At 41.7% G+C, this 26,100-nt stretch overlaps 1 protein-coding gene across 1 annotated transcript in view; it reads left to right on the forward strand.

Moving 5' to 3' along the window:
* The first annotated feature begins 275 nt into the window (after positions 1-275).
* LOC122560001 (enhancer of filamentation 1-like) overlaps positions 276-26,100 on the forward strand; it is a 105,440-nt gene continuing 79,615 nt past the window's right edge. The window contains exon 1 of the mRNA XM_043710147.1: positions 276-753. Within this exon, the coding sequence (XP_043566082.1) occupies positions 706-753 (48 nt within the window). The 5' untranslated portion in view covers positions 276-705. The remainder of the gene's footprint in view (positions 754-26,100) is intronic.

The raw sequence follows: 26,100 nt of genomic DNA on the forward strand, positions 1-26,100 counted from the left end.
CTCAAATTGAGTGTCACTGAGCAAGTTATTGCTGAGCTGGTGCTGCTTGATAGCACTTGGACAAATATAGATTCATTAAGGCAAGTCAGCATGGACTTTTGAGCAGAAAACATACTTGGAAAACAACTGGACCCCAAACTTCCTGAAAACAGTTCCGCCAAACTTTACACAATCCTGATGCAATGAAGGAGGTGGATTTTAAAGGCAAAGTTCCTCCCACTTAAGAACAGTGAGGTTTCCTGCAACCACGTCAATGACTGTAATATGGAGTTGGGTAGTGGTGCATTTACACCCTTACATACAGTTGTTTTTTTTTGCGCTGTGGCTAAGTCTGCAGAGCCCAGATAGTGGTTAAGTATATCCTGGAGCAGCAGTGTGTTAGACTCTTCTAGTTGACGGTGACGTTTGGTGGTGGGGGTAGGAGGGGGGTTTGGGTGTGCAGCAGTTTGAAATTGAGACAGTGTTTGAAGTCCTTTGAAGAGACTTTGTGACAGGAATCGAGAGGAAGGTCACTAATCCGGCAACCTTAGCAGGTGCACCAGCTGCCCGCTGCCCACCATTGCAGAAGTGGTGAACTACTTGGAGTCAAATACCAGCCTGGCATACAAAGTGCATGGTCAGTGTAACGATCTAGTTCAGCTGGGGGGAGAAAAAGAGTCCCGCCTTGAAGCTGCTTTGATTTTGGACCCTTTTGATGGACTGAAAATGGCAGAAATAATTGGATCCACTACAATTGATAATCTCAGTTCACAGGTAGGATTTATGTTATTAAAAGCATAATGAGAACATAAAGCTAATGTCTTATCTGCTGGTTTCACAGAAAAATTAAAGGCAGTTTGTAACACTTAAGGTTGCATTTTTTTTGTTCCCTATTATGTTTGTTTTTTTGCCCTCTTGTTTAACCCTTTAAACCAGGCCTTAAACAAGGATTCAAATATAGATCAGATGGATGACAAAGAAAGAAGAGTATTGCTAGATGTCTTGGTTGGAATTCTAATCTGATCCCACACCAACATAAAGCAGATTGAATTGTTTATTTCACTGATGATTCTTGATTTCACCTCATCTACCTTTTCATCTGTACCAATGGCTAATGACATTTCAATGGAATGTTTACCATTTGAAATGTTTTAAAACATGACAAAATGTTAGCCGTATCCTTGTTCCAGAGGATTTTTGCCTCTGGAATTTTATAATATAAAAAATAAACAATTTATTCCTTCACTGGTGCAACACTGAGCTCTTCAAAACAGACTGAGCAACCTGAACAGGACCAATATCCTCACGGGGAAGTTTGTAAGTGCTGTTGGGGTTGATTTAAAATAGATTAGCATGGGGTTGAGATCATGATAAGTAGTTTAGAGGGGAGAGAAGTTGAGGTGGAATTGAAAGTTAAAACTTGTGCATATGAGTGGGAAAGGTAAATGAAACATAGGCTAGATAAGAAAGAAAAATCATGCAGGGCATGGATAGAGTAAATAGACTTGGTCTTGAATTGAATTGAATTTATTGTCCCGTGTACCGAGGCACAGTGAAAAGCTTTGTCTTATGAGCAATACTGGCAGATCACAGAGTTAAGTAGCATAGATAAGTAAATAATAGGTAAACAGCAGCAAAAACCAAAACACAGGTACAGGCGAATGCTAGGAGTTTGTGAGTCCATTCAGTATTCCAACAACAGTAGGTTAGAAACTGCTTCGAAACTGGCTGGTGCGTGAGTTCAGGCTTATATATTTTCTCCCCGCTGGTAGAGGTTGTAGAAAAGCATTGTCAGGGTGGGATGGATCTTTGAGAATGCTGGCTGTCTTTCCTTGACAGCGGGCCTGGTAGATGGATTCTATAGATGGGAGGTTGGCCTTTGTGTATGTCTGGGCCGAGTTCACCACTCTCTGTAACTGCCTCCGATCTTGAATGGTACAGTTTCCATACCAGGTAGTGATACATCCAGACTTTCCCTGGGATAGGGGAATCCAGAACTAGATGGCATAGGTTTAGGGTGAGAGGGGAAAAATTTAATAACGAGCTAAGGGGCAACTTTTTCACACAGCGGGTGGTGCATGTAGGGAATGAGCTGCCAGAGGAAGTGGTGGAGGCTGGTAAATTGCAGCATTTAAAAAGCATCTGGATGTGTGTATGAATATAAAAGGTTAAGAGGGATATGGGCCAAGTGCTGGCAAATGGGACTAAGTTAGTGTAGGATATCTGGTTGGCATGAACGAGTGGGGCTGAAGGGTCTGTTTCCATCTCTATGACTCTAAATGAGCTTAACAAAGCTAAATGGGACATATTTTAATGCAAGGAACCTGAGGAATAAAATAAATGAGCTGAGGGCACAGAAAGACAAGTGGGAGTATGGTATCATAACTATGACTGAGACATGGCTGAAACATGAGCAAGATTGGCAGCTCAACATTGGTTTTAGTTTTTTTTTAAACAGATAAACAGAACAACTAGAGAAAGAGTAGTGCCTAATCTGTGTGAGAATCAGAACATGGTCCTCAATGAATACTTTGTGTTGGTCTTCAGAAGGGAATAGAATTATAGAATCTCCACATTGAATCCACAGCAATCCTCTGAAAAGCATCCCACTCAGACCCATCCCCCATACCGTATCCCTGTAACCTTGCAATTCCCAAGGCTAATGCACCTAACCTGCACGTCCCTGGGCACTACAAGCAATTTAGCATTGCCAATCCACTTAACCTGCATGTTTTTGGACAGACACTGGGAGAATGTACAAGCTCCAGGTTGGAATAGAACCCAGCTCATTGGTGCTGTAAGGCAGCAGTGCTAACCACTGAGACACTGTGCTACCCCAAATAGGAATAGGATGACAGGTATAATCATTTAGTGGAGGACTGTGAAATACTAGAAGAAATTCTCATAGAAAGTAAATACCAAGGGTTTGGCAGTCTTAGAAAAAGATAATCTTGCAGTTTCGGATGAATTGTACCCCAGGCCGAAAAGGGAAACAAGGCAGCAGATAATCAATAACCCTCACAGTAAATTTCAAATCCTCTCCAACTACAGGAGGTGTGCCAGAGCACTGGAAGTCTGCTAAATGGAGGAAGAGATAGACTAGGAATTTAAAGGCCAGTCAGTCTAATCTTGGTGGTGGGCAAGTTACTAGAAAGAAGTCTGAGGGACAGAATATATCTGCACATGGAGAGACAGGGATTAAATGGGCATTATAGGCATAACTTTGTGAAGGGAAGGTTGTGTTTAATGAATTTGAACAAAATTTTGTGAAGAAGTAACCAGGAGTGTTGATGAGAGTAGTGCATTTAATGTAATCTACATGGACTTCAGCTTTTGAGAAAATGTCTCATGGCAGACTAATCAAGAAAGTTAGAGCACATGGGATCCAAGGCAAAGTGGCGCGTTGAATCAAAAATTGAGAAGCAAGAAGCAAAGAGTATTGGTAGAGGGATGTTTCTGTGACTGAAAGTCTGTTTCGAATGGGTTCCACTAGGCTCAGTGTTGGGGTCCTTGCTGTTTATGGTGTACATTGATGATTTGGACTTAAATGTAGGGGTATAACCAAGAAATTCATGGATGACAAGAAAATCAGCAGGGTGTTGAATAGGGTGGCACCGTGGCTCAGTGGTTAGCACTGCTGTCTCACACTGCAAGGGACCCAGGTTCGATTCCACCACTGGCAACTGTCTGCGTGGAGTTTACACATTCTCCCTATGTCTGTGTGAATTTCCATTTGGGTGCTCTGGGAAACACAGGGTTACAGGGATAGGGTAGGTGGGTTGCTCTTTGGAGGTTCAGTGTGGACTCAATGGGCTGAATGGCCTGCTTCCACACTGTAGGGATTGAACAGTGAGGAGGATAACCATAAGCTGCAAGAGGACATCAACAGACTGGTCAGGTCGGCAAAACAGTGACAAATGGAATTCACCCAAGCAAAGTGTGAGGAAATGCACTGGGGAGAACCAACACAACAAAACTGTGAATAGTACGACCCTAGGAGAAAGTGAGGACTGCAGATGCTGGAGTACCAGAGTTGAAAAATGTGGTGCTGGAAAAACACAGCACGCGAGGCAGCATCCAAGGAGCAGGAGAATCGACGTTTCGGGCATAAGCTCTTCTTCAGGAATAGTGCGACCCTGGAAAGTACTAAAGATCAGAGGGACCTTGGTGTGCATATCCATAGACCTCTGAAGGTAACAGTGGAGATAGATAAGGTGATTACAAAGGAATATGCTATGTTTGCTTTTGTTAGCTGAGCCATAGAGTACAAGAGCAAGGATGTTATATTGAAACTGTATAAAACATTGGTTAGACCACAGATGGAGTTGTGCATGCAGTGCTGGTGACCATATTCGATGAAGGGTGTGATGGCAGTAGAGAAACTGTGGAGTACTGTGTCAAAACACTCACTTACCCTAGAGGGAATGCCACAAAGGTTCCCAGGAAGAGGAGGTTGTCCTATAGGAAGAGCTGAAAATGTGTTGCTGGAAAAGCGCAGCAGGTCAGGCTGCATCCAGGGAACAGGAGAATCGACGTTTCGGGCATAAGCCCTTCTTCACAAACGTCGATTCTCCTGTTCCCTGGATGCTGCCTGACCTGCTGCGCTTTTCCAGCAACACATTTTCAGCTCTGATCTCCAGCATCTGCAGACCTCACTTTCTCCTATAGGAAGAGGTTGAGCAGTAAACCAGGCCCATATTTCCTGGAGTTGATAAGATTGATTTAATTGAAACAATTAGCATTCTTCTTTTTGGGGAGGGGGTGGTGAGGGAGTTATGACTGGGTTTGCCATATTTTGTTATCACTGTCCCTGGTGGAATACTTTATCTTACTTCCTCTCTGGCTTTCTTCCAGCCTCTTGCAGTCCATATTTCAATGTTATCCATCTGATTTTTCTTCTTCCTATTCTGTTTTCCCCCATCCCATTTTCTCTTTTCAATTGTTGCTAGGAAAAGGCTGCTGAATCTTTGTTTCTAATGTTGGTACCTGACTTTCTTTCTCTCTCTAACTGTACCTTGCAAATCCTTTTGATTCTCAACTTTTGCTATTTGTCTAACCCAATCATTTATCTTGCTGTCTGCCCAGCTCATTCTGAACATCCCAGACCAGAGCTTCCCTTCTGAAACTGTTCTGCTTCTCTCATCCTCTTCCCAACTCCACAGTAGTTGCTCAGCTTTGTGCTGATGTTTTTGGACTTCAAAGACTTAAGGAATTGCTATCACCTCTTGCTGCAGCTAATCTAACCTGGATGTCATTCTTGTTGATGCTCGAGCTAAAGTACTTGAATCTGTCCACTTGCCTGTATCTCGATTCTTCCAATCTTGACTTTTCCTTTGTCGTTTAGATCCACGAGATTGGTGTTTGACTCATTTATGTCCAGTCCATGTGACTTGTTGTATCTATTGATGAACACTGCTAAAATTTCAGGCTTTTCCTTTGTTCTGGCTGAGCGTGGTGTCACGTGCATAACTGAGATTCTATGTTCTACAATATCCTATGAAGCATCCACATCTCTTTCATACTTCTGCTGAACCATTCTCAGTGTCCTGTCTTCCACAGCATCAAGGAGCATGGGTGACAGTAAACACCCCTGCCTGCTTTCCTTCTCAAATAAATTAAACAAAGGCCAATATCAGCCATGCATAGCTGGTAGCTCACACACCATATTGTGCAGAATAGCACTGAGAGTTGCTCTCCAGAACTTATCCATCAAACAACGCCATTAAAACAGCAGAGTTCCTCCAGCACTCTCTGCTTTTATTTCAGCATCCTCAATATTCACCAAACCCGATTATTTCGTTATGATCATACTTCTGCTTGTGAGAACTTGCAGCATGCAAAGTGTCTTCTGAGTTTCCTCAATTAAAGAAAGAAGACCTTGCATTGAAGTAGTGCCTTTTGTGATCACAGGACCATTTGAAATAGTGCTTTATGGCCAAAACGTACTCTGTAAAGGATGCTCACTGTTATAATGTCAGAACCACAGGAACCAATTTGCACGCAGCAAACTCTCACAAACAGCAATTTGGTAATAAATGGATCATCTGTTTTTGCAATGCTGAGGGATAATCCCCCCACCCACCTGCTTGTATAAATCAAACTTTTGTTTTAATCCTCGAGAGTGTATGAGAGTCATTTAAAAGTTGAACTTCATGAACATGGAGTTTGATGAAAATAGCATGGCCTAATTACAAAAGGAAATTCCCTTGGATTGAGGATTTCAAGACTAGGAGGTGCATTTTCCAGGTGCGAGGATAGAGATTTAAATAAGACATGAGGGGCAAATGTTTTATACAGAGGGTGGTTTGCACATGGAATGAACTTCCTTGGGAAGTGATGGATGTGGGTACAATTACAACATTCAAAAGACATTTGGATAAATACAAAGGAACCTTGATTATCTGAAGAACATGGGCGGGGAGTATTTCGTTCAGTTGATCAAATGCCGGATAATCGATAATGGATAACATAGTCAGCCATGCATCTGACCTTGTGATCTTGTTCAGATGATCCGAAGTTCGGTCAATCGAATGCCGAATAATCAAGGTTCATCTGTACATGACTAGGAAAGGTTTGGAGGGATACGGGCCAGGAGCAGGCAGGTGGGACTATTTTAGTTTGGGATTATGTTCAGCATGGACTGGTTGGTCCAACGGATCTGTTTCTGTGTTGTGTGAGACTATAAATGAAAATAAATAGATAAATATTGGCCAAGCCACACCAGGAATAACCCACTTATGTAAAAGCCAATGACTGTAGTTGTTGTAAATTTGAAATGAAAGCAGAAAGTGGTGGGAAAATGTAGCAACTCGGACAGCATTTGTGGAGAGAGAAACAGAGTTAATCATGAAGTTGAACATTACTCATTTTCAAAATAAGAATAGCTCAGTACCGCAAGGGCAATTTAGCCTCGATTTCCGTGCACACTCTAGCAGTGGCACTTGTGTCTTCTGACTCAGTAAACCACAGTGAAACACAGCTGTCAAAGTCATGACCATGACTACACTTCCACTGTACTTTATTAACTGTAATGTATGTTAGAATGGCCTCGTGAAAGTTCCTCTGTAAATAAACGTTTTTTCTTTTAATTCCACTCATTCATAAAAAGTGCAGCAAAAAGACGTACAAAAGAGACTGGGATGAGGCACAAGTCTCTCTGCTTAGAGATGCATAGTGCCTAACACATAAACACATGAAAGAGGAGCTGGAGTACATCAGTTGGCCTTTTGAGCTTGCTTTGACATTCGACAAGATCAGCTGATCTACCACTGCAAGTCCATTATCTTCTTATCTCCTTAAATTCGTATACAATATCAAACTCTGCTTTGATTATATGTAGTACTGTGTATCCACTGCAATTTAGACTATAGAAATCAAAAGATTCATGATGCTTTGAGGAAACACTTTCAGTCTTAAGTGACTGACCCCTCATTCGGAGACTGTGATCCCATTTTTTCAGATTCAGCAGCCAGGAATAATATCTATGCAGTGAAAGATGGAACTAAATAGTACAAGCCTATTGACATTGTACAGGTTTATCTTTCAACAACCGAAATGCATTATAACAGATTTGGCTGTGCATCAGATGTCCAAAAAGGGAGCATCTTGTAGTTAAGAAAGATTTCAATGCAACGTTGGGAGCACAAGCACAGTAGAGAGCTTATGACAAATAGAGACCAGGTACAACTAGAGGAAGGAGGTTAATGTTACTCAGTTAGTTAAAAGACAAATTGCTCCCATCATGGAGGTAGCTATGTCTACACGTGGAATCCATTAATAAGTATCAAAGACTTTGATAACGGGAAAGAGAGATAAAATTATACCTTGTGAGTTCTTGTCAGTAGGTTTTGGCAATTAGTGAGCCCTGAGAGCAGTATTACTTTTATATGCATATCAGTTAACTTCAAGGTGAAATTTAAATTATCGAATCATGGTTATGTTCTGCTTTTAAAGTACGTTCCAAAATGGTTTAAAGGCAGAGAAGGGAATGAGCTGGTCACTTGAATAGAATAAATAGATTTTCGAATCCCAAATGTTGTGATAAATCATAATAGTTTCGACCAATTTGCAAAATAAAAGTGCAGCAGCAGTTGTGGGTTCAATTTCAGGGCCTTTTGACCTTGTCAGCAGTCTGTACAAAGGTTTGCTTAGGATCCCTGACACTTCACTGGAGCAGTCGAGTAAATAAGAGAAAGTGAGGGCTGCAGATGCTGGATATCAGTCAAAACATGTGGCGCTGGAAAAGCACAGCAGATCAGGCAGCATATGAAGAGCAGGAGAGTTGAAGTTTGAAGCATAAGATTTTCATCAGGATGAAGAGCTTATGCTCGAAATGTCATCCCTGCTCCTCGGATGCTGCCTGACTGGCTGTGCTTTGCTAGCACCTTACTTTTTGACTCATTATAGTAAATAGCTGAGTATTGGGTTGCATTTGCATAAGAAAATTAATTAATGAGACTAAATTGTCCTCAACTATAGTGATAGTATGACATACATAGGGGTTTACACTTGGGATCTAAGGATTTAAAATATTGTATTTCGTTGTGTTTCCTGTAGCTGAGCTGTTGGAGACTAGAAGCAAGTTGTGGAATATTATTTTATCTCTACATGTTAGGGAGGCATGGTGGCTCAGTGATTAGCACTGCTGCCTCACAGTGCTCGGGACCTGGGTTCAATTCCAGCCTCAGGCAACTAACTGTGTGGAGTTTGCACGTTTGCTACGGTTTCCTCCCACGGTCCAAAGATGTACAAAGATGCAGAGTTACAAGGATAGATTGTGCGGGTGGGATGCTATTTGGAAAATCAGTGCGGACTTGGTGGATTGAATGGCCTGCTTCCACATTGTAGGAACATTATAAACAGGGGTTGGGACTATTTGTGGTTCTGAGTCTAAGTCGATAAAGTGTGGAACTGGAAAAAGCACTGCAGGTCAAACAGCATCAGAGGAACAGGGGAGTCGACCTTTCATCAGGACTGGTGAGAGGGAAAGGGGCTGAGAAAAAAATAGAAAGAGGTTGGAGCTTGGGGAAAGGTAAGTGGGATGGGGATAGGTGGATGCAGGTAGGAGGTGATTGTGATTGATCGGTGGGAAGGTGGGAGCAGATAGGTGGGAAGGAAGATGACAGGTTAGGTCAGGTCAAGGGGGTGGGGCAAAAAGGGAGGGCTGAACCTGGGATGAGGTGGGGGTTGTGGAAGATTTGGAATTTGGTGAATTCTATTTTAAGGCCATATGGTTGTAAGTTCCAAGGCAGAAGATGAGATTATTCTTCCTCCAGTTTGTGTGTGACTTTATTTTGACGATGGAGGAGGCCCAGGATAGACATTTTGTCAGGTGTGGGAGGGGGAGTTGAAATGGCTGGCAACTGGAAGGTGGGGTTGATTGGAGCGTACAGACAATAGATGTTACCTTAATAGTGTCTGAGTTCTACTTGTCTGTGTAATCTTACTGGGAAACACCAATTTGGTCCCTGTCTGGCTCAGAGCCCCATTGGGTTTCTGTGTCCAAATGTCGTCAGATTCTTAATAGAGATGTTTTTAAAGTTCTAATTTGGCATCTTCCCAGTTTAGCTTACCTTCTCTTCTGTTCTTTTTTATGCTCACTCCAACTAGATTTCACAATATCAACAAGGTGAACTTGTGTTGGCTTCACAGTCACTTCTAGCACAGTCAAATGATAAGGAGTGGAACCTGAATCTGTTAAAGATGGGTACAAAGAACAGAACCTTCAACATTTTTTTCACAGCTTGTGACAAAGCCAGCTTTGCCTGAAATTCTAATTCTATAAGTGTGAAATGCACTGTCCAGTCTGAGGCTGAGGTACACACAGTAATGTTTCCTATCTAGCATGTGGTAAACAACTTCAGCAGAAATTATGAACCAGCACATAGGATTTGCACATGAAAAGCACATGTGTCCTTGCACCATTCCAGACCTTAGGACATTAAAAGAACATTACAGGTAATTACGTGCTTCATAGTGAAGTTATTATTATGATACTAGATATATGACATCTAATTTGCACACAGCAAGATACCATAAAACAGCAATGACATAAGTCACAGATAGTTTATATCAATATTGGTAGTTGAGGATGACTATTGGCCTAGATGTCGCTTCTTCTACATAATCATAGATGCTCTTGAAGACCAAGAGAATATCCTAGAATCCCAACAGTGTGAATGCAGGTCCTTCAGCCCATCAAGTTCACACCGCCCCTCTGAAGAGCATTCCACCCAGACCCCTACACTATCTCTCTAATGCTGCATTTGTCCATGGATAATCCATCTAGTCAACACATCCCTGGACCCTACAGACAATTTAGCATGGCCAATGCACGACCTGCACATCTTTGCACTGTGGGAGGAAACCTGCTCAGACATGGGGAGAATGTGCAAACTCCACACAGACAATTGCCTGAGCGTGGAATCAAGCCCGGGTCCCTGGCACTGTGAGGCAACACTGAGCCACCATGCCACCCACTTTCATATAAAGTCACAAATTGAATGACAGGCCAGACTATGCTGCTAAAAATTGATTATTTTTAATATATAAGTGACACAAATTGTTACAACTGTCTTTCTTTAGTCCAACATTCAGCAGTTGTAAATTTAAAACTGTTTTACCCAAGTCCCGATATGGCCAATCATATGCTTTCTCTACATTAGGCTCAAAATGAAAAGGTTCATCAATCAGGTTTCTTTAGTAAACACAAAAATATTGATTTATTATAAAACAAAACCCATCAATTGAAGATACAGAATGTTCAATATATACACGCATACAATTTTTAATACAAAACTACAAATGTTTACTCCTCTAACTAACCCAAAATGTACATACACAAAAACACGTGCTTCAGGTAAAGGGAAATACTAGGTTTTTCTCTGTACTGATTCACTTCACAAAGAAAATCTCTTTCTGAATGAGGGTGGTTATTCTTGGAGGCAAGAAGGACAAGGTATAGAATGTTCTGGAGTCTGTCAATTTGGTGATCTTGCATGTATTTGATTTAGACTTAAATGTAAGAGGGTTAATTGGTAAGTTCACAGATGATATAAAAATGGATGGGGTGGTAAATAGTGAGGTGAATAGCCTTAGATTACAACAGGATATCGAAGGACTAGTCAGAGGGGCTGATCAGTGGCACATGTAACTAAATCTGATAAGTGTGAGGTGATGCACTTGAGCAGGACAAACAATACGAGAGAATACATGATGAATGGTAGGACCTTGGGAAGCACTGAGGATCAGAGGGGCCTTGGTGTACATGTTCATCAATCTCTTAAAATATCAGGACCAGTGGATAAAGTGGTTAAGAAGGCATATGGCCATTTATCTTTATTAGCTGAGGCAGAGAGTTCAGGAGCAGGAAGGTTGTGCTGGAACTGTATAAAATGTTTGTTAGGCCACAGCTAGAGTATTGTGTGCAGTTCTGGAATCCACATTCTGGGAGGGATGTGATGGCACTGGAGAGGGTATGGAGAGGATTTACCAGAATAATGCCCAGGCTGGAGAGTTACAGTTATGAAAGGCGATTGATATATTAGGGTTCTTTTCCATAGAACTGAGGAGATTGAGGGTGAACCCATGATTGAGATGTATAAAATATGAGGGGCATAGGTGGAGCATACAGGAAGAGCTTTTCCCCTTCTTGGAAGAATCAATGGCCATGGATTCATGGATTCAAGGTAAAGCCCAGAAGGTTTAGAGGGGATGTGAGGAAAAACGTTTTCACCAAAGGGTGGTGGAAATCTGGAACTCATGTCTATAATAGTATTAGAGGCAGAAACCTTCATAACATTTAAGAAGGATGCAGATATGCACTTGCTATACCAAGGCATACAAGGCTATCCACCAAGTGGTGGAAAATAGAATTAGAATAGCTAGTTGGTTGTTTCTGACTGGCACAGATATGATGGGCTGATGGACATTTTTATGTGCTGTGGATCTCTATGACTATATATATAGTCAAGGGACCATTGTCTCTGGGATTGGATAGACACAGTTTGCTCAGCAATGCAATGTTGAGGACTTCTTGAAATTATTCTGTTTTTCCGAAGAACAGTCAGGTTTTACATTAGATTCACCACAACAGTATTCCAGAAACAGGAAACTCAAGCTGGGCAGCCTGTTCTTAGCAATGTTTAACCCACTACTGTAATCCCAATACAGAAACATCAAGCCTGCAAACACTATTGAAACAGGACAGCCGTAAAACCCGGTCATAAGGTGGTCCGGTGCATTTTTTTGAAGTGAGTTTAAGCAATTAAGACCAGCAATTATTGCAAGTCACATGGTTTTCCACAAACACTTTTTTAAAAATCCAGAGTGACATTTTCCCAGCTCGTAGAATTGTATAATCATTCTTCAAATTCAAGTCATTAAAGAAATATTAAATATAAAGCAGCTTCATAACAATTACATGCGCACCAATATATTCTTTAGAAAGTCCACTCAATCATGCTTGGCCAAAGTCTGTTTTTTGGAAGAAACTTCGTGACTGAAAGATTCTGTATACCTCTGTCATATTTCAAACACAATCTGAGCAGATCTCACACCCTCCTAGTTTGATTCAGTCAAGTGACATTTTATCAGTTTCACCATCACTTGTTTTTCAAAATGACTATTAATACCATCTAAAACACACCTCCATCAGAATATTGTCAAAGTGAACATATCTGTCTAACTTTACAGTCTCCAAATACTGAATAAGATCTGCTCAGGAAAGGGGAATTGTGAAAACATTTGATGTCTGCAAATAATGGAAACACAGATAACATTCCCAGTTTTGAATCAGAAAGCATTGGTGTTGGGGGTTAGGTGGAGCGTAGTTGTTCATACCCCATATAGTTAAGGCCAAAGTTCCAGGGCAGTACAGAGGGAATTCAACATTTCAAAGGTGACATCCTATGGTGAAATGTTTTACGTGAAGTACAACTTGCCCTGTTCAATTCTGAAGAAGCATCACTGGACCCAAATTGTCAATTCTGCTTTCTCTCTACAGATGCCAGAAACCTCTGAGTTTTTCTAGCATTCTTTGAGTTTATTTCAGATTCCCAGCATCTGCAATAATTTATTAGTTTTTAAATAAATTTACATTGCATGCAAAAAAGAAACAACAGATGTGGTAAAAGATCACAATCAATTTGTTGATGGTGCTGATAAAGCAGCACACATGCCTTTGACTGAGTAATCTTGCACATCCACCTGAATAGGGCAAGCATGACTCACACAGAGCACTGCAAATGTTCAGCAGGTCTGGCCGCGTCTGTGTGGTTAAAAACAATGGCTGGAAACCAGATTCTGGATTAGAGTGGTGCTGGAAAACACCTGGCAGCATCTGTGCTGAGTCCAATTTAACTCTTCTTCAGAACTGAAAGGTGTTAGAAAACCCAGAGCAGAAATGTTGGCACAACAGCAAGCTCGTTTATTAAAATAGTAAGCCACAGGGAGGTCAGGGTCGTTCCTATAGACAGAGCAGAGGTGATCCGCAAAGTGGTCACCTAGTCTGTGTTTGGTCTCACCAAATTAAAAGAGACCGCATTGTGAGCAGCGAATGCTGCACATTAAATTGATAAAAGTACAAGCAAAACACTGCTTCACTGGGATAGTGTGTTTAGGGCCTTGGACAGGGTGGAGGGAGGAGATCAACAGGCAAGTGATACACTTTCTGAGATTAAATGGGAAGGTGCCATGATGAGGTGAGGAAGTGTAGGGAGTGATGGAGGGACTGGACCAGTGTGTCACGGAGGGAACAGTCCCTGTGGAATGGTGTAGTGGAGGGGTGGGAAAGATGTTTTTGATGGTGTCACCCTGCTGGACATGGCAGAGGATGAGTCTTTGATTGTGACGACTAGCAGAGTGGAAAGTGAGGACAAGGGGAACCCTATCATTGTTCTGCTAAGACATCATTGATGTACCGGGGACCCAGTTTCTAGCTTTCACCCTTAATTAACATCCGGTTTACATTTTTTCTCTCTTTCACCATCTGTTTGTTTTTTGGACTGAGTCTCTACATTATCTGCCCCCTTGGTCCTCCCCAGCTTCTGTCAAAAGTACAAGGAACCCATTTTTCAACACCTTTCAATTCTGAAGAGACATACTCGACTTGAAACGTTAACTCTATTTCTCTCTCCACAGAAGCTGCCAGACTTACTGAGTTTCTTCAGTATTGTTTTATTTTTAAAAAAAATGGGCTGTGAAGCATTGAGTTTATGAAAAGCACAGAATTATTGCATATTCTTTCTCTCAAATATTGTAGTGTTAACGAGGAATGTTTGCATGGTTAATGCTGATGTATATGATAAAGTATCCGCTGCATTCCAATCCATCATTCATGATTTAATTTTGTCTCTGAAAAGGACTGCTTCAGATAGCATACCTTTAAGGGCCAGGGCCTTGGTTGTTTTATATTGGTTTAGATCAAAAGGGGATCTCCATCTGGATAGGAAACAAACTTGTTTAAATTTACTGAAGCATGAGAACATCCCTTAAGGAACTGGGGCTCCACTTCTTTATAATCGGCTACAACAATGTGGGAGGCCTTTTCTGTCTACCACATGCCATATCTCTTCTAATATTGCTCAACCTCAGTTTTAATTTAATTGGTTAATTTTTAGATTAAAATCAGTTCTCCTCTCTCAAAATGTTAATGATGTCCTCAGTCTTGGGAGAGGTAATAATCATATCCTGATGTGTTAGATTTTCTTAATATCATGAATTCTGACACTGTTTAAAATCAGATCTTATTGCCAGGTACACATTTCATATTGTCCAACTTCATGTAAACAATTTTACATTTATCTACAGTAAACCCTCAGCATTACCAAACCTTACCTCTTACTTGATGCAGATTAGAAACCTTAATCAAATGGCAATGTAACTCAATTTTAACAAAAAGAAGCACCTGTTTCCAGTGTGACTTAGGAATAACAGGGGACGTGGAGTGTGAAAATGATGTTGTAGTGCCACTGAATATAATTCAGGTAACATTACAACAGCAACTACATTTTAAATAGTAATTCATTGGCTTTGGGGTATCCTCAAATGGTGAAAGATGTGGAATTCATGCAAGTCTTTCTTTTCTTCATGAGAAATCACACATACTTGGGAAAGATTACAACTGTGATTCTTGTTGGGACATATATCTGGTGAATTACGTAAGTGCTACTGAGTCTAGACCGGATGCTTCTAAATCCAAAAATGTTATGTCTTTTCTATTTCTTTCAGAAGGAAATAATATTAAAGTTAAATTGTAAATTTATGTGTTAGACAATTAATTTGGGTATACTGCAACCAATGTGCCAATGCTTCCTTGATGTCTACTAACATGGTCAGAGAGTCTGGAAATGTAATGATTAAACTTCCTTGTGGTTTCTGTTTCTTACAAATACATACTCTTGTAATATTGGATTTGACAGTAGACAACTTTGGTTTTGTTTGCAAACTGATTTATTTGGCACCAGGCAAAACATATAGAATATTGACTATGTAGACATTCACTGGGTAAATCTGTACAATTGCTATTTGAATACTTTGTCAAGAGATATCTAATAAACAGACAATTGGTGATAAGAACCTAAATTGTCTCTTCTGCATTTCTTTCGGTCTATCTATCAGTCCATCCATGTTTTGCTTGTTCTCTCTGCTACCAGTCCTAACAAGTAAAGTAGAAGTTGCTTCATCTGAAACTTTTTCACTATCTTTTCTCCCTTTTGGTATCTTTCCTCAAGATTAGGTGAGATTTAAGAACTTTATCAACCTTAAATTTTTTTTTTCTTTATTCATGGGATGTGAGCACCTGCTCACAGTCTCCCATCCCCAAGTACTCAGAACATACCCAGGCTGCACCTGCTCACAGTCTTCAGTCACCAGGTACCCGGAACATACCCAAGCTGCACCTGCTCACAGTCTTCAGTCACCAGGTACCCGGAACATACCCCAGCTGCACCTGCTCACAGTCTCCAATTCCCGGATACCCAGAACATACCCAGTCTGCACTTGCTCACAGTCTCCAATTCTCAGGTACTCAGAACATGCCCAGGCAGGACTTGTCCCTGATGCCTCACCAAAGCCAACATCTTAAAAGATAACGAAAAGAAAAGATACAGCAAAAGTAAGATGAAAGAATAAGGAAATAAACGCAGATGGACACAAACAGTCTGAGCAGCTACACTGCTGCCATCTTGACCTATACCTTGTCATAGCACAACCAATTCCCTTATTTTGGTGTTATCTGCAAATTTGAAATCATACTTGCAAATCCTGAGTCCAGCTCATTTATGAACAACACTTCTCCCAGTAAGGATCAAGTCCCTGGTCCTTGAGAAACAGCATTTACCATTAATTGTCCATCTCAATAATTACCTTCAGGACATTCTCTGATTTCATTTTTGTAGCCAGCTTCCTAACCATTCTGCTACTTATCCCCTAATTCCACATCTGCACTCATGACTACCTTATCGAAAATATTTTTGGAATTCCAAATATGTCGCATCTACAGGATTACCATAATCTACCCAATCTGTTACTTCATCAAATAATTTCATCAACTCATTAAAAATAAGGTCCTTTTTGGAGTGTATATCTATCTATGTAATAGTGCCTCTGCTGCTTGTTCCTAGGTTTTGTTATGGCATAGTCTGAGGAAGGTTTCCCAAATTGTTAAAGCCCAGATAGGCTACCACATTCATTAAGCTCCTGGATGTGGAGCAATAAATTTGCTCCCCTTCTTTATTTACCCACCATCCCAGTCAGAACATGGTTAATTTAAGAAGGATTTTGTCCTTTTTTTGACTATGGCTGGCTGGCAGAACTCAGCGAGAGAGAAAGAGATATTCTCCTTTCTTTACCTGCAGTGTAGAGGCATTTAATAGCTGTTTTCTAGGCCGTGATCTTCATAACGTGCAAATCCATGCATGAGAATGTCAAATCACTTACGCACACCATCCGGGGTTAAAGTTCTCCTTTAACTCCATTTCTTGTATACCCCGGAAGGCTAAATACAAATATGCCTGCAGGAGATAGCCTCCCACTGAGAAGATTTAAGAGCCAGCTGTTCATTGTCTCATCCTTTTTAGTCTTTCCATGTGAAATTTCCCTGACTCCTGACAGGTGTAACATTCCAGAATTCCTCTTCCTATAGCCACTGTTTTTATTTCTGCAGTTATCCTTTGGTTCGATCTCCTTTAAAAAAAGATGCAATTAAATGCTCAATCTTGCCCACAAGTAATGGTCCGTAGTCATAACATGTCTTCTGCACAATGAATGAAATTATTGTATTTCTTATTTCATTGCAAAAAAAAAGAAAAAAATCAAAAACAAAAACAACAGGTATGTGCATGCTAATTCCCGTAGGCTTGGTCATCTATATCTGTTCAGTTATAACTGAGTGTTTCTAAGTTCTAGACAGGATGTCTGCAATCACTTTTGATTTCCTGGCAACTTGAGTGACTTTTAGCTGGTACAGTTGAAGCAACAAACTCCAACAGCTATAACCCGTCATTTTGGGTCTTGAATTTAATAGGTTGCCGTCAGTATAGATTGAAGTCTCTTTGTATCCATTTCAAACATATAATTCAAAATGTTTGACAGTCAGTAATAAACACAGGGTTTCCTGCTGTATTGTGGAATACCATTGGTGTGTTTCATTTTGTTTTGGAGAAGTATCCCAGTCCCATCTTCCTGAATGAGGACAACCTGTACCTTTATGTCACTTACATCAATAGCTCTTTTAAATGGTTGGTCAAAGTTCAGAGCTCCAAGCATAAGCTCATTTATTAAAATAACCTTCAGCTTTTCAAAAGCTGTTTGGAATTTCTCAGTTCACTTTACCTGTGTTTTATCTCTGTAGTTGGTCTATTAGCTTTGGAGTTGAACTTTTGGACTAAATTTTGTTAGACTCTACACATTCCCAAAAATCTCAAAATTTCTCACGTAGTTGTGAAAGTTGTGAACAGTGCTACTGCCTCTACCTTTGAAGCCTTGGGAGGTACTCATCCATGTCCGGGATAGGTCACATGGGTCTTAGCAAACTCTCTCTTTGAGATTGACCATTAGGTTGGCTGATGTATTTGCGGGAAGAGGGATACCATTTGTTCTAAGAGTGCTGTGCACTAGGAGGTTAACTAGTACAGTATGCAGGTAGATAACCTGTGGGCGGCACGGTGGGACAGTGGTTAGCACTGCTGCCTCACAGCGCCAGAGACCCGGGTTCAATTCCCGCCTCAGGCAACCGACTGTATGGAGTTTGCACGTTCTCCTCGTGTCGGCGTGGGTTTCCTCCAGGTGCTCCGGTTTCCTCCTACAGTCCAAAGATGTGCAGGTCAGGTAAATTGGCCACGCTAAATTGCCCGTAGTGTTAGGTAAGGGGTAAATGTAGGGGAAGGGGTGGGTTGCGCTTCGGCGGGTTGGTGTGGATTTGTTGGGCCGAAGGGCCTGTTTCCACACTGTAAGTAATCTAATCTAATAAACCTGCCACTACCTGCAGCATCAGCATTTGAAGTGTGACTGTAATATTTCAGGATCACTATTGCATGGTTCAACACTGGTATAACTCTTCCAGAGTTTTGGAAGCAGAGATTTCCTCCATCTGGGCAGATAAGGGAATGTTGCATTATTTCTACAGTACATTTACCTTGATAAGGTAGGCTGCTTTGCCTATCCTATTTTTGAAAACTTCGAGGGTTCAGAAAAGATTTACAATGATGTTGCCTGGGTTGGAAGATTTGAGCAAGAAGGAGGGGCTGAATAGGCTGGACTATTTTCCCTGGAGCATTGGAGGCTGAAGGATGACCTTATAGAAGTTTACAGAATCATGAGGGGCATGGATAGGATAAATAGACAAAGTCTTTTCCCTGGGGTGGGGGAGTCCAGAACTAGAAGGCATTGGTTTAGGGCGAGAGGGAAAAGATATAAAAAAGACCTAAGGGGCAACTTCTTCACACAGAGGGTGGCGCGAGTATGGCATGAGCTGCCATAGGAATTGGTGAAGGCTGGTACAATTACAGCATTTAAAGGGCATCTGGATGTGTATATGAATAGGAAGGGTTTAGAGGGATATGGGCAGGTGCTGGCAAATGGGACTAGATTAAGATGTCTGGTCGGCATGGATGTGTTGTTTTTGTGATGTACATCTCTATGACTCTATGAGATGGATTGGATCATTGCATTAACTTTTCAGTATTTAATGCAGTACGTTGTGGTACCATCTGACTTGGGAATAAGCACAACTGAGAAGCTCCAGCTAGTGCTGTTGCTGGGCTCCTTTAGTCTGTCCTCTAGACTGGAGTTAACCATCTCCCCAACCTGCTCCAGACTTTCTGGGCCTAGCCAATACTGACATTTCTTTATGGGAAAGGCTCCTCCAATTCATGTAAAGCTGGAAAGGTATAGCCTGGTTTATCTCTGCATGAATCCTTAAGTGCAGGAAACAGCCAGATAAAATCTGCTCACTGTTCCGTACTGAGGTGGGTGAAGTTTGTTACCATTTCTGTATTGGTTAGTCAGGGTTCAATGTGGGCCTCACCCAAGTCTCCCTCCAATTCATCCATACTACTACCCTTGTCCTCTAGCTCAGTGGTAGTTGGATAGACCATTAGCTACTTGACTCCCTCCTCGGTGATGGTGTTACTTTATCATGACTGAGCCTTAGCTATCTCCCTCTGTATGGGGTATCAATCAGATCATTCACTTCCTCCAGTTTTTTGATGATTCTAAACAGACCATCAAACACGGGTTCACCTGATGTTGGTCGGAATTCTCACACATAATCTCAGGTTCAATTCAAAATAAAATAAAACTGCTTCATTGTCCCCAAGAGTAGAGGATGCCCTTCTGATGTCTCCTGGAGTTTGCTAATTTTAAAAACCCTTTCTTCAAAGATTAGGGGTGATTAAATAAGCCTATTAACATCAACATGGTAAATGAAGTTGAAGTAGATATCATCCCAAGCCTGGTTGAATAGGGGTCATTCTCAGATTTTGTCTTGATGAAGAATGGATCCAAATTTCAAACAAACTCAGTTCACATTCAGGTGATAAAATCCTTCCACCATTTGGAACTTGGCTTTTTGTTTTTTACTTTCTTTCCAGCTTTCTGTCCTCCTCTGGAGCTAGCTTCCCTTCTCTACTTTCTCTGTCAGCCATTCTTCATACTTAAGGGAGGACAAGTGAATGTCAAAAGGGATCACAACCACATCTGGTCCTCTCTTCACTCCGCAATCCCAATGAATCTTTGGGACCTTTCATCAGCTACCTTCCACTGATTGCTACACTCCCGTCAGCAAACAGGAGTGTGGCCTCACTGCCCAGCTAGTCCAGGAGGTGGACAAAAGTCCTTATACTTGCATATAGTTTACTGCCCTCACATGATGTCCTTGACAGTAGAATGCAGTGGAATAAATGCTTGAACAAATTGTTGCCTTGACCAGGAAATATTAATCATAATTATCAACGATGCAAAGCATTAAGGATGCAATAGTCAAGACAAACGGCAGGTATACAGTAACATTCAAAACCTGAATGTCCCTTTGGAATATTGGGAAAAGCACAGTTTACAACAAAACAAATAATTTCAGTAAGACAGGACATGCACTGTAGCTTTCTATTGAGTTATACAACCACTAAATGGGTTGGATCTATTGTTCCTCTGCTAGTCATTTGGTTGTGGAGGGGAAACATCGAATTCTAAGGGGTAAAGTGCGCCTCTACATTGACTACAATTACATAATTGATGGCGGGTGGGGGAGGGGCATGCACAGTCTTGCCAACAGGCTTCCCCCATAGAGCAACCCAACTGAAGCCACTGAGTGACCGACTGTATTTGCAGGAAGAGGGATACCAGTTGTCCTAAGAGTGCTGTACACTAGGAGGTTGACTAGGTACAGTAAGCTGTTAGATTAACCTGCCACCACCTGGAACATCAGCATTTGAAAGGTGGCTGTATTATTACAGGAGCACAATGGCATGGTTCAACATTGGTATAACTCTTCCAGAGTTTTGGAAGTGAGATTCCCCCTATCTGGGTAGGCAAGGGAATCACCCAACATTTCTTAAGTACATCTATCTTAGTAAGGTACTAGTTTTGATTGGCCAGCAGTTCTCTGAAGTGGGACATTTAGTTCCTGAGGGGTCCAAGTCCTGGCTCCTGTTTAATAATGATAAATCAAATATTAAATGACTCTGTGGTATGTCTTCTTCATCTTGTCTCCTTCACCCTCCTCCCGACAACCAATTATCTTGCTGGGGTGGATTTGTGGGGATTAATGAGGGATGAGCAGAGACTCATTAACCCCAGCCCATTGTGTAAAGAGATGTTGCCTCTGTTTTCTTGCCAATCATCTTGGACTTGAGCCCTCTGGTCATTCAACAGTGGAATCCCCAGGTTCTGCTTCTATATTCTATCTGAAGTCGAAACAATACCAATGACTTGGATAGAATGTCCAAGGCATGATGAGTAAATTTGCTGATGACATTAAAATAGTTGGTATCATGGACAGTGAGGAAGATTTTCAGAAATTACAACAGGACCTTGATCAGCTGGGGAAGTGGACCGAGAAATGGCAAATGGAGTTTAATATAGATAAATATGAGGTCCTGTATTTTGGAAAGTCAAATTAAGGTAGCAGTTTCATGGTGAATGGTAGGGCCTTAAGGAATGTAATGGAACAGAGGGACCTTGGAGTTCAGGTGTACAGTTCTCTGAAAGTGGAGTCACAGGTAGACAGGGCAGTGAAGAAGGTTTTTGGCACACTGGCCTTCATCAGTCAGGGCATTGAGTATAGAAGTAGGGAAGTTATGTTGCAATTATACAGGAGGTTGGTGAGGCCACACTTGGAGTATTGTGTTCAGTTTTTCAGTTTTCTTTTCAGTTTTTCAGTGTGGGTTAGGAAAGAGGGAGAGGATTAAATCAAAATGGAGTTGAAAGGGGAAATAAATACTTCAAACCCTATCTCTGTGAAAAGGCCTAGAGGGGCCTGGTGGCCACTGAATGCTTCTCTCGAAAGACATCTGGGTGCAAACATAACTGCAGAAGAAGGGCAAGCAGTTTGGGGAACATCTCCATTCTTTCAGTGATAATGCCCTTCCCTGAGGTATCATACAATTTAGTTAACATGCCATTAACATTGATAACAGTTTCCTTAAGGGAGGAGGGTTTATTTTGTTGATTTAAATTTGTTTCAAGACATTTTAAAATTGTAGAACAACTGGGCTTCACTGCGTCCCAAAGTGTAAAGGTCCATCAAAGTCCAGGATTGAACGCAGTCACTTTACGGAAATGCGAAAAATCTGGCTTATATGAATGGAGAGGGTATCTGGCGTGAAAATAGGCCTGAGGGGCAAAGAGACAAATTGCTGCTGAAACCGGTTAAAGATACAGGTGTCAGTCATCACTTAGTTTGTAGCACTCTCACCTCAACGTCAGAAGGTTGTATATTCCAAGATCATTCCAGAGGCACCACTCTGTGACACTTGAGTGCTTTACAGAATGCTGCGCTGTCAGAGTCAGTGGGTGTTGGGTGAGATGTTGAACTGAGGCTGTGTTTACCTAAGATCTCCCCAATACTCTGACCGATGTTTGTCACTCAACCAACACCGCTAAAGAAGAAATTAATTTCTGTTTGTGGGATCTTGCTATACACAATTCTGCTGTTGCGGTTATTAGATTAGATTAGATTAGATTACATTACATTACAATGTGGAAACAAGAAGAAATTAATTTCTGTTTGTGGGATCTTGCTATACACAATTCTGCTGTTGCGGTTATGTGCATTGCAACAGCAGTTGCATTTCAAAAAGTTCTTAATTGCCTGTAAAGTGCTTTGGGGGCAAACCTGAAATTCTGAAAAATGCTACATAAATGCCGATTGTTCTTCGTTTCTATGCAATGTAATTATACTCTCGAGTGAGAGTAAGAACTCTTTGAGAGACTGAATTTGCTTTAAAATGTGATGTAATAATAATCATAGTAATTTATTGTTACATGGCATGGTGGCTCGTGGTTAGCACTGCTGCCTCACAGCACCAGGGTACCAGGTTCGATTCCAACCTCGGGCAACTGTCCGTGCGGAGTTTGCACATTCTCCCCGTGTCTACGTGGGTTTCCTCCGGGTGCTCCGGTTTCCTTTCACAATCCAAAGATGTGCAGGCCAGGTGAATTGGCCATGCTAAATTGCCCATATCGTTAGGTACATTAGTCAGAAGGAAATGGGTCTGGATGGGTTACTCTTCAGAGGGTCAGTGTGGACTTGTTGGGCCAAAGGGCCTGTTTCCACAGCTTAGGGAATCTAATCTAATGTGTTTCTGAAAATACAGTAAAACATATGTAAGTCTCCATTACACAGCACCATTTTTTCTACGTAATTATAAAGAAAAATAAATCATTTTAAGTAAGAAAAAAATTCATTTTCTGTTCCATCCTAACTTCTTCATTTCCTCAGTGGCATACAGTATGCTGCCACACTCAATGTGCAATGGCTCAGTGGTTAGCACTGCTGTCATACAGAGCCAGGGACCTAGGTTCGATTCCAGCCTCAGGCGCCTGTTTGTGTAGTGTTTGCATGTTCTCCCCATGTCTGCGTGGGTTCCTCCGGGTGCTCCGGTTTCCTCCCACAATCCAAAGATGTTCAGGTTAGGTGAATTGACAATGTCAATTGTCCGTAGTGTTCAGGGATGTGTAGGTCGTGTGCATGAGTCAGAGGTAAATGTAGGGGAATGAGTCTCATTGGGTAGGGATTCTAAAATAAAATACCAAGCAGCCGCCAAAGCTGTCCCTCAATTTTGCAACACCCCAAGGATGAAGCACAGTGAAGCAGCCTCCACCATGGCTAACCAGATCCAGAAGGCCAGCCCTGCCAAAGCTGCCTCATAGCAGCCAATACTGCAACTACCACCGTAGCTAGGAGGGTGTCGCAATGTGCTCAAGGACTGAGGCCCATCTCAATATCCCAATTAACTCCCGAGGACTGAGAGATCATTTGCTCCTCTGCTGCTGCAGACGCCGTCAAAACATCAGCAGGAAGGAACAGATACCAAATTCATCGACACTGGAATGGCTGGTCAAGCTGCGACCACCACAGCAACGGGGAATGGACTGGATCTGCCGTTTAACAGCTTCCTGCCACCTTTCTCCACCACTGCAGCTGCAGGAAGAAGAAAGGATGAAGTTGATTCAAAAGTTAAATGAAAATAAAATATGAAGAAAAGATAAAAGGATGTGGTCAGTCATGTGAGGGGGAGCACAGGGGTCAGGAGCCCAAACACCTCCCACACTGCCAGCTCCACCATCTTGAAGTACTTTTTAAAGGAGTTCAGCAGTTGATCCTGTGAGGGAACCAAAATAGTCAATGATAGAAATAGCTTCAAAATGTGTTGCTGGAAAAGCTCAGCAGGTCAGGCAGCATCAAAGGAACAGGAGAATCAACGTTTCGGGCATAAGCCAATGATAGAAATAGTCAATGGATGGCTCTCTGGGGAAATCACTCAGCCCAGTTTCAGGCCTTCACCACATCAATAAACTGTCTTTATAACATGGCTAAAATGGTTGTAGTGAAACCAGAGGCTTGCCCATATTTAGGCAGGCTACATGAAGGCAGGAAAGCTGAATCAATCCATGGGTTAGGCCTGATGACTGTTCTGTCTCCCGGGATATCAGCCAGATATTTTTGGCAAAATGTTGCATTTAATTTTGTGGGTCAGAAAGAGCTCACATTTACAAAGCACTTTAGGACTGCCTTTGAAGTGACCACTTTGGAAACATGCAGCCAATTGTGCAAAGCATTATCCCACAAGCAAGCAGCTAACTTGCTGAGACAGACCAAAGTCTGGGAAAACTACACTTTTATCTAAAATTGAAATCCAACTGATTTGAAAATGCATTAAATGTCCAGAAGAAATTTGTGAATGGCTACCTACCAGTCAGAACCACTCCCAACTTCTTTAGGTTGGTTGGTGCCATCTGGTTGGAGTAAGGTCCAGGATCCATGTCTGTTTTTCTTCAATATGTTTCTGTTCTTGCTGATTCCTGGAATCACCATATGAACCATGGTAGTGATAAGGGTATGGTCACCATGCCTCCCTCGTTGCTCAAGTCTCTTGTGAAATTGTAATATGGCAGCCTGGTGGCAAGCTGGTGGAGGTATGGTGGATGAGAGGTTGGAATATGCCTCCAGTTTGGGCACCTCCCCAGATTTCCTCACCATGTATTTCCCTCATCCCCTGTCCCTCTCTCTTCTGGCCCCCATCTATTTCATCAGGCCCCTGTGATACTCCAGACTTGCCTTGGTTTGGAGTCCCAGCCTCTTTACCTGAGGGAATATGTGTGGAGTTCCAGCAGTGGCCAGCACTTCCAGTATGTTGCTGGGACAAGAGAGATGCTGGCCATTCCTCTGTTGGGAGTATATTATCTCCCTCAATATAATTGACCTTTGGTAAATTACTATGGAATGAGCCGCAACTCAAGGCAAGCAGGGTTTTACTAACATTACAGTGGGAGGATAGAGACTCCATCCACTGGATAAAATGTATCCTCTGGAGAGCTGTATACTGTTCTAGGCACAGCACCTTTGAAAGGATGGCTTGATCACAGTCAATGTTGATTCGATGATACGTACTAGGACTCCAAGGGTTGGATTTTAAGGACTAACTATATTGACTAGGCTTGAGGGGAATTTAGAAGTTTGAGGTAATTTAACTGCACTGTTTAGAATATAGGAAATAGGAGCAGGAGGAGGTACCATGGCCCCTCAAGCCCACTCTGCAGTTCAATAAGATCATGGCTGATCTGGTCCAGGCCTTAACACTTCTTTTGTGCCAATTCACCATGTCCTTCAAATTCCCAATATTTCAAAAATCTACCCATTTCTTCTTTAAATACTTTCAGTGTTCTAATCTCCATATTCTCAGGAGTTCTCTTCCCAGCAAATCCAGATGTTCATTTACCTTCAAATCATTCACCTCTCAGTTTTAAATGAGCATCCTCTCATTCTGTAACTATTTTGCCCAAATTCAGATTCATTTAAAACATTTTCTCAACTACTACCCTGTTAAGTCCCCTCAGGATTCTTTATGTTTCAATAATTCTCCAAAAATCCTCAGCATCTTCCAAATCCATAATCACTTCATC

Source organism: Chiloscyllium plagiosum, chromosome 20, assembly GCF_004010195.1.
Source record: "Chiloscyllium plagiosum isolate BGI_BamShark_2017 chromosome 20, ASM401019v2, whole genome shotgun sequence".
NCBI lineage: Eukaryota > Metazoa > Chordata > Chondrichthyes > Orectolobiformes > Hemiscylliidae > Chiloscyllium > Chiloscyllium plagiosum.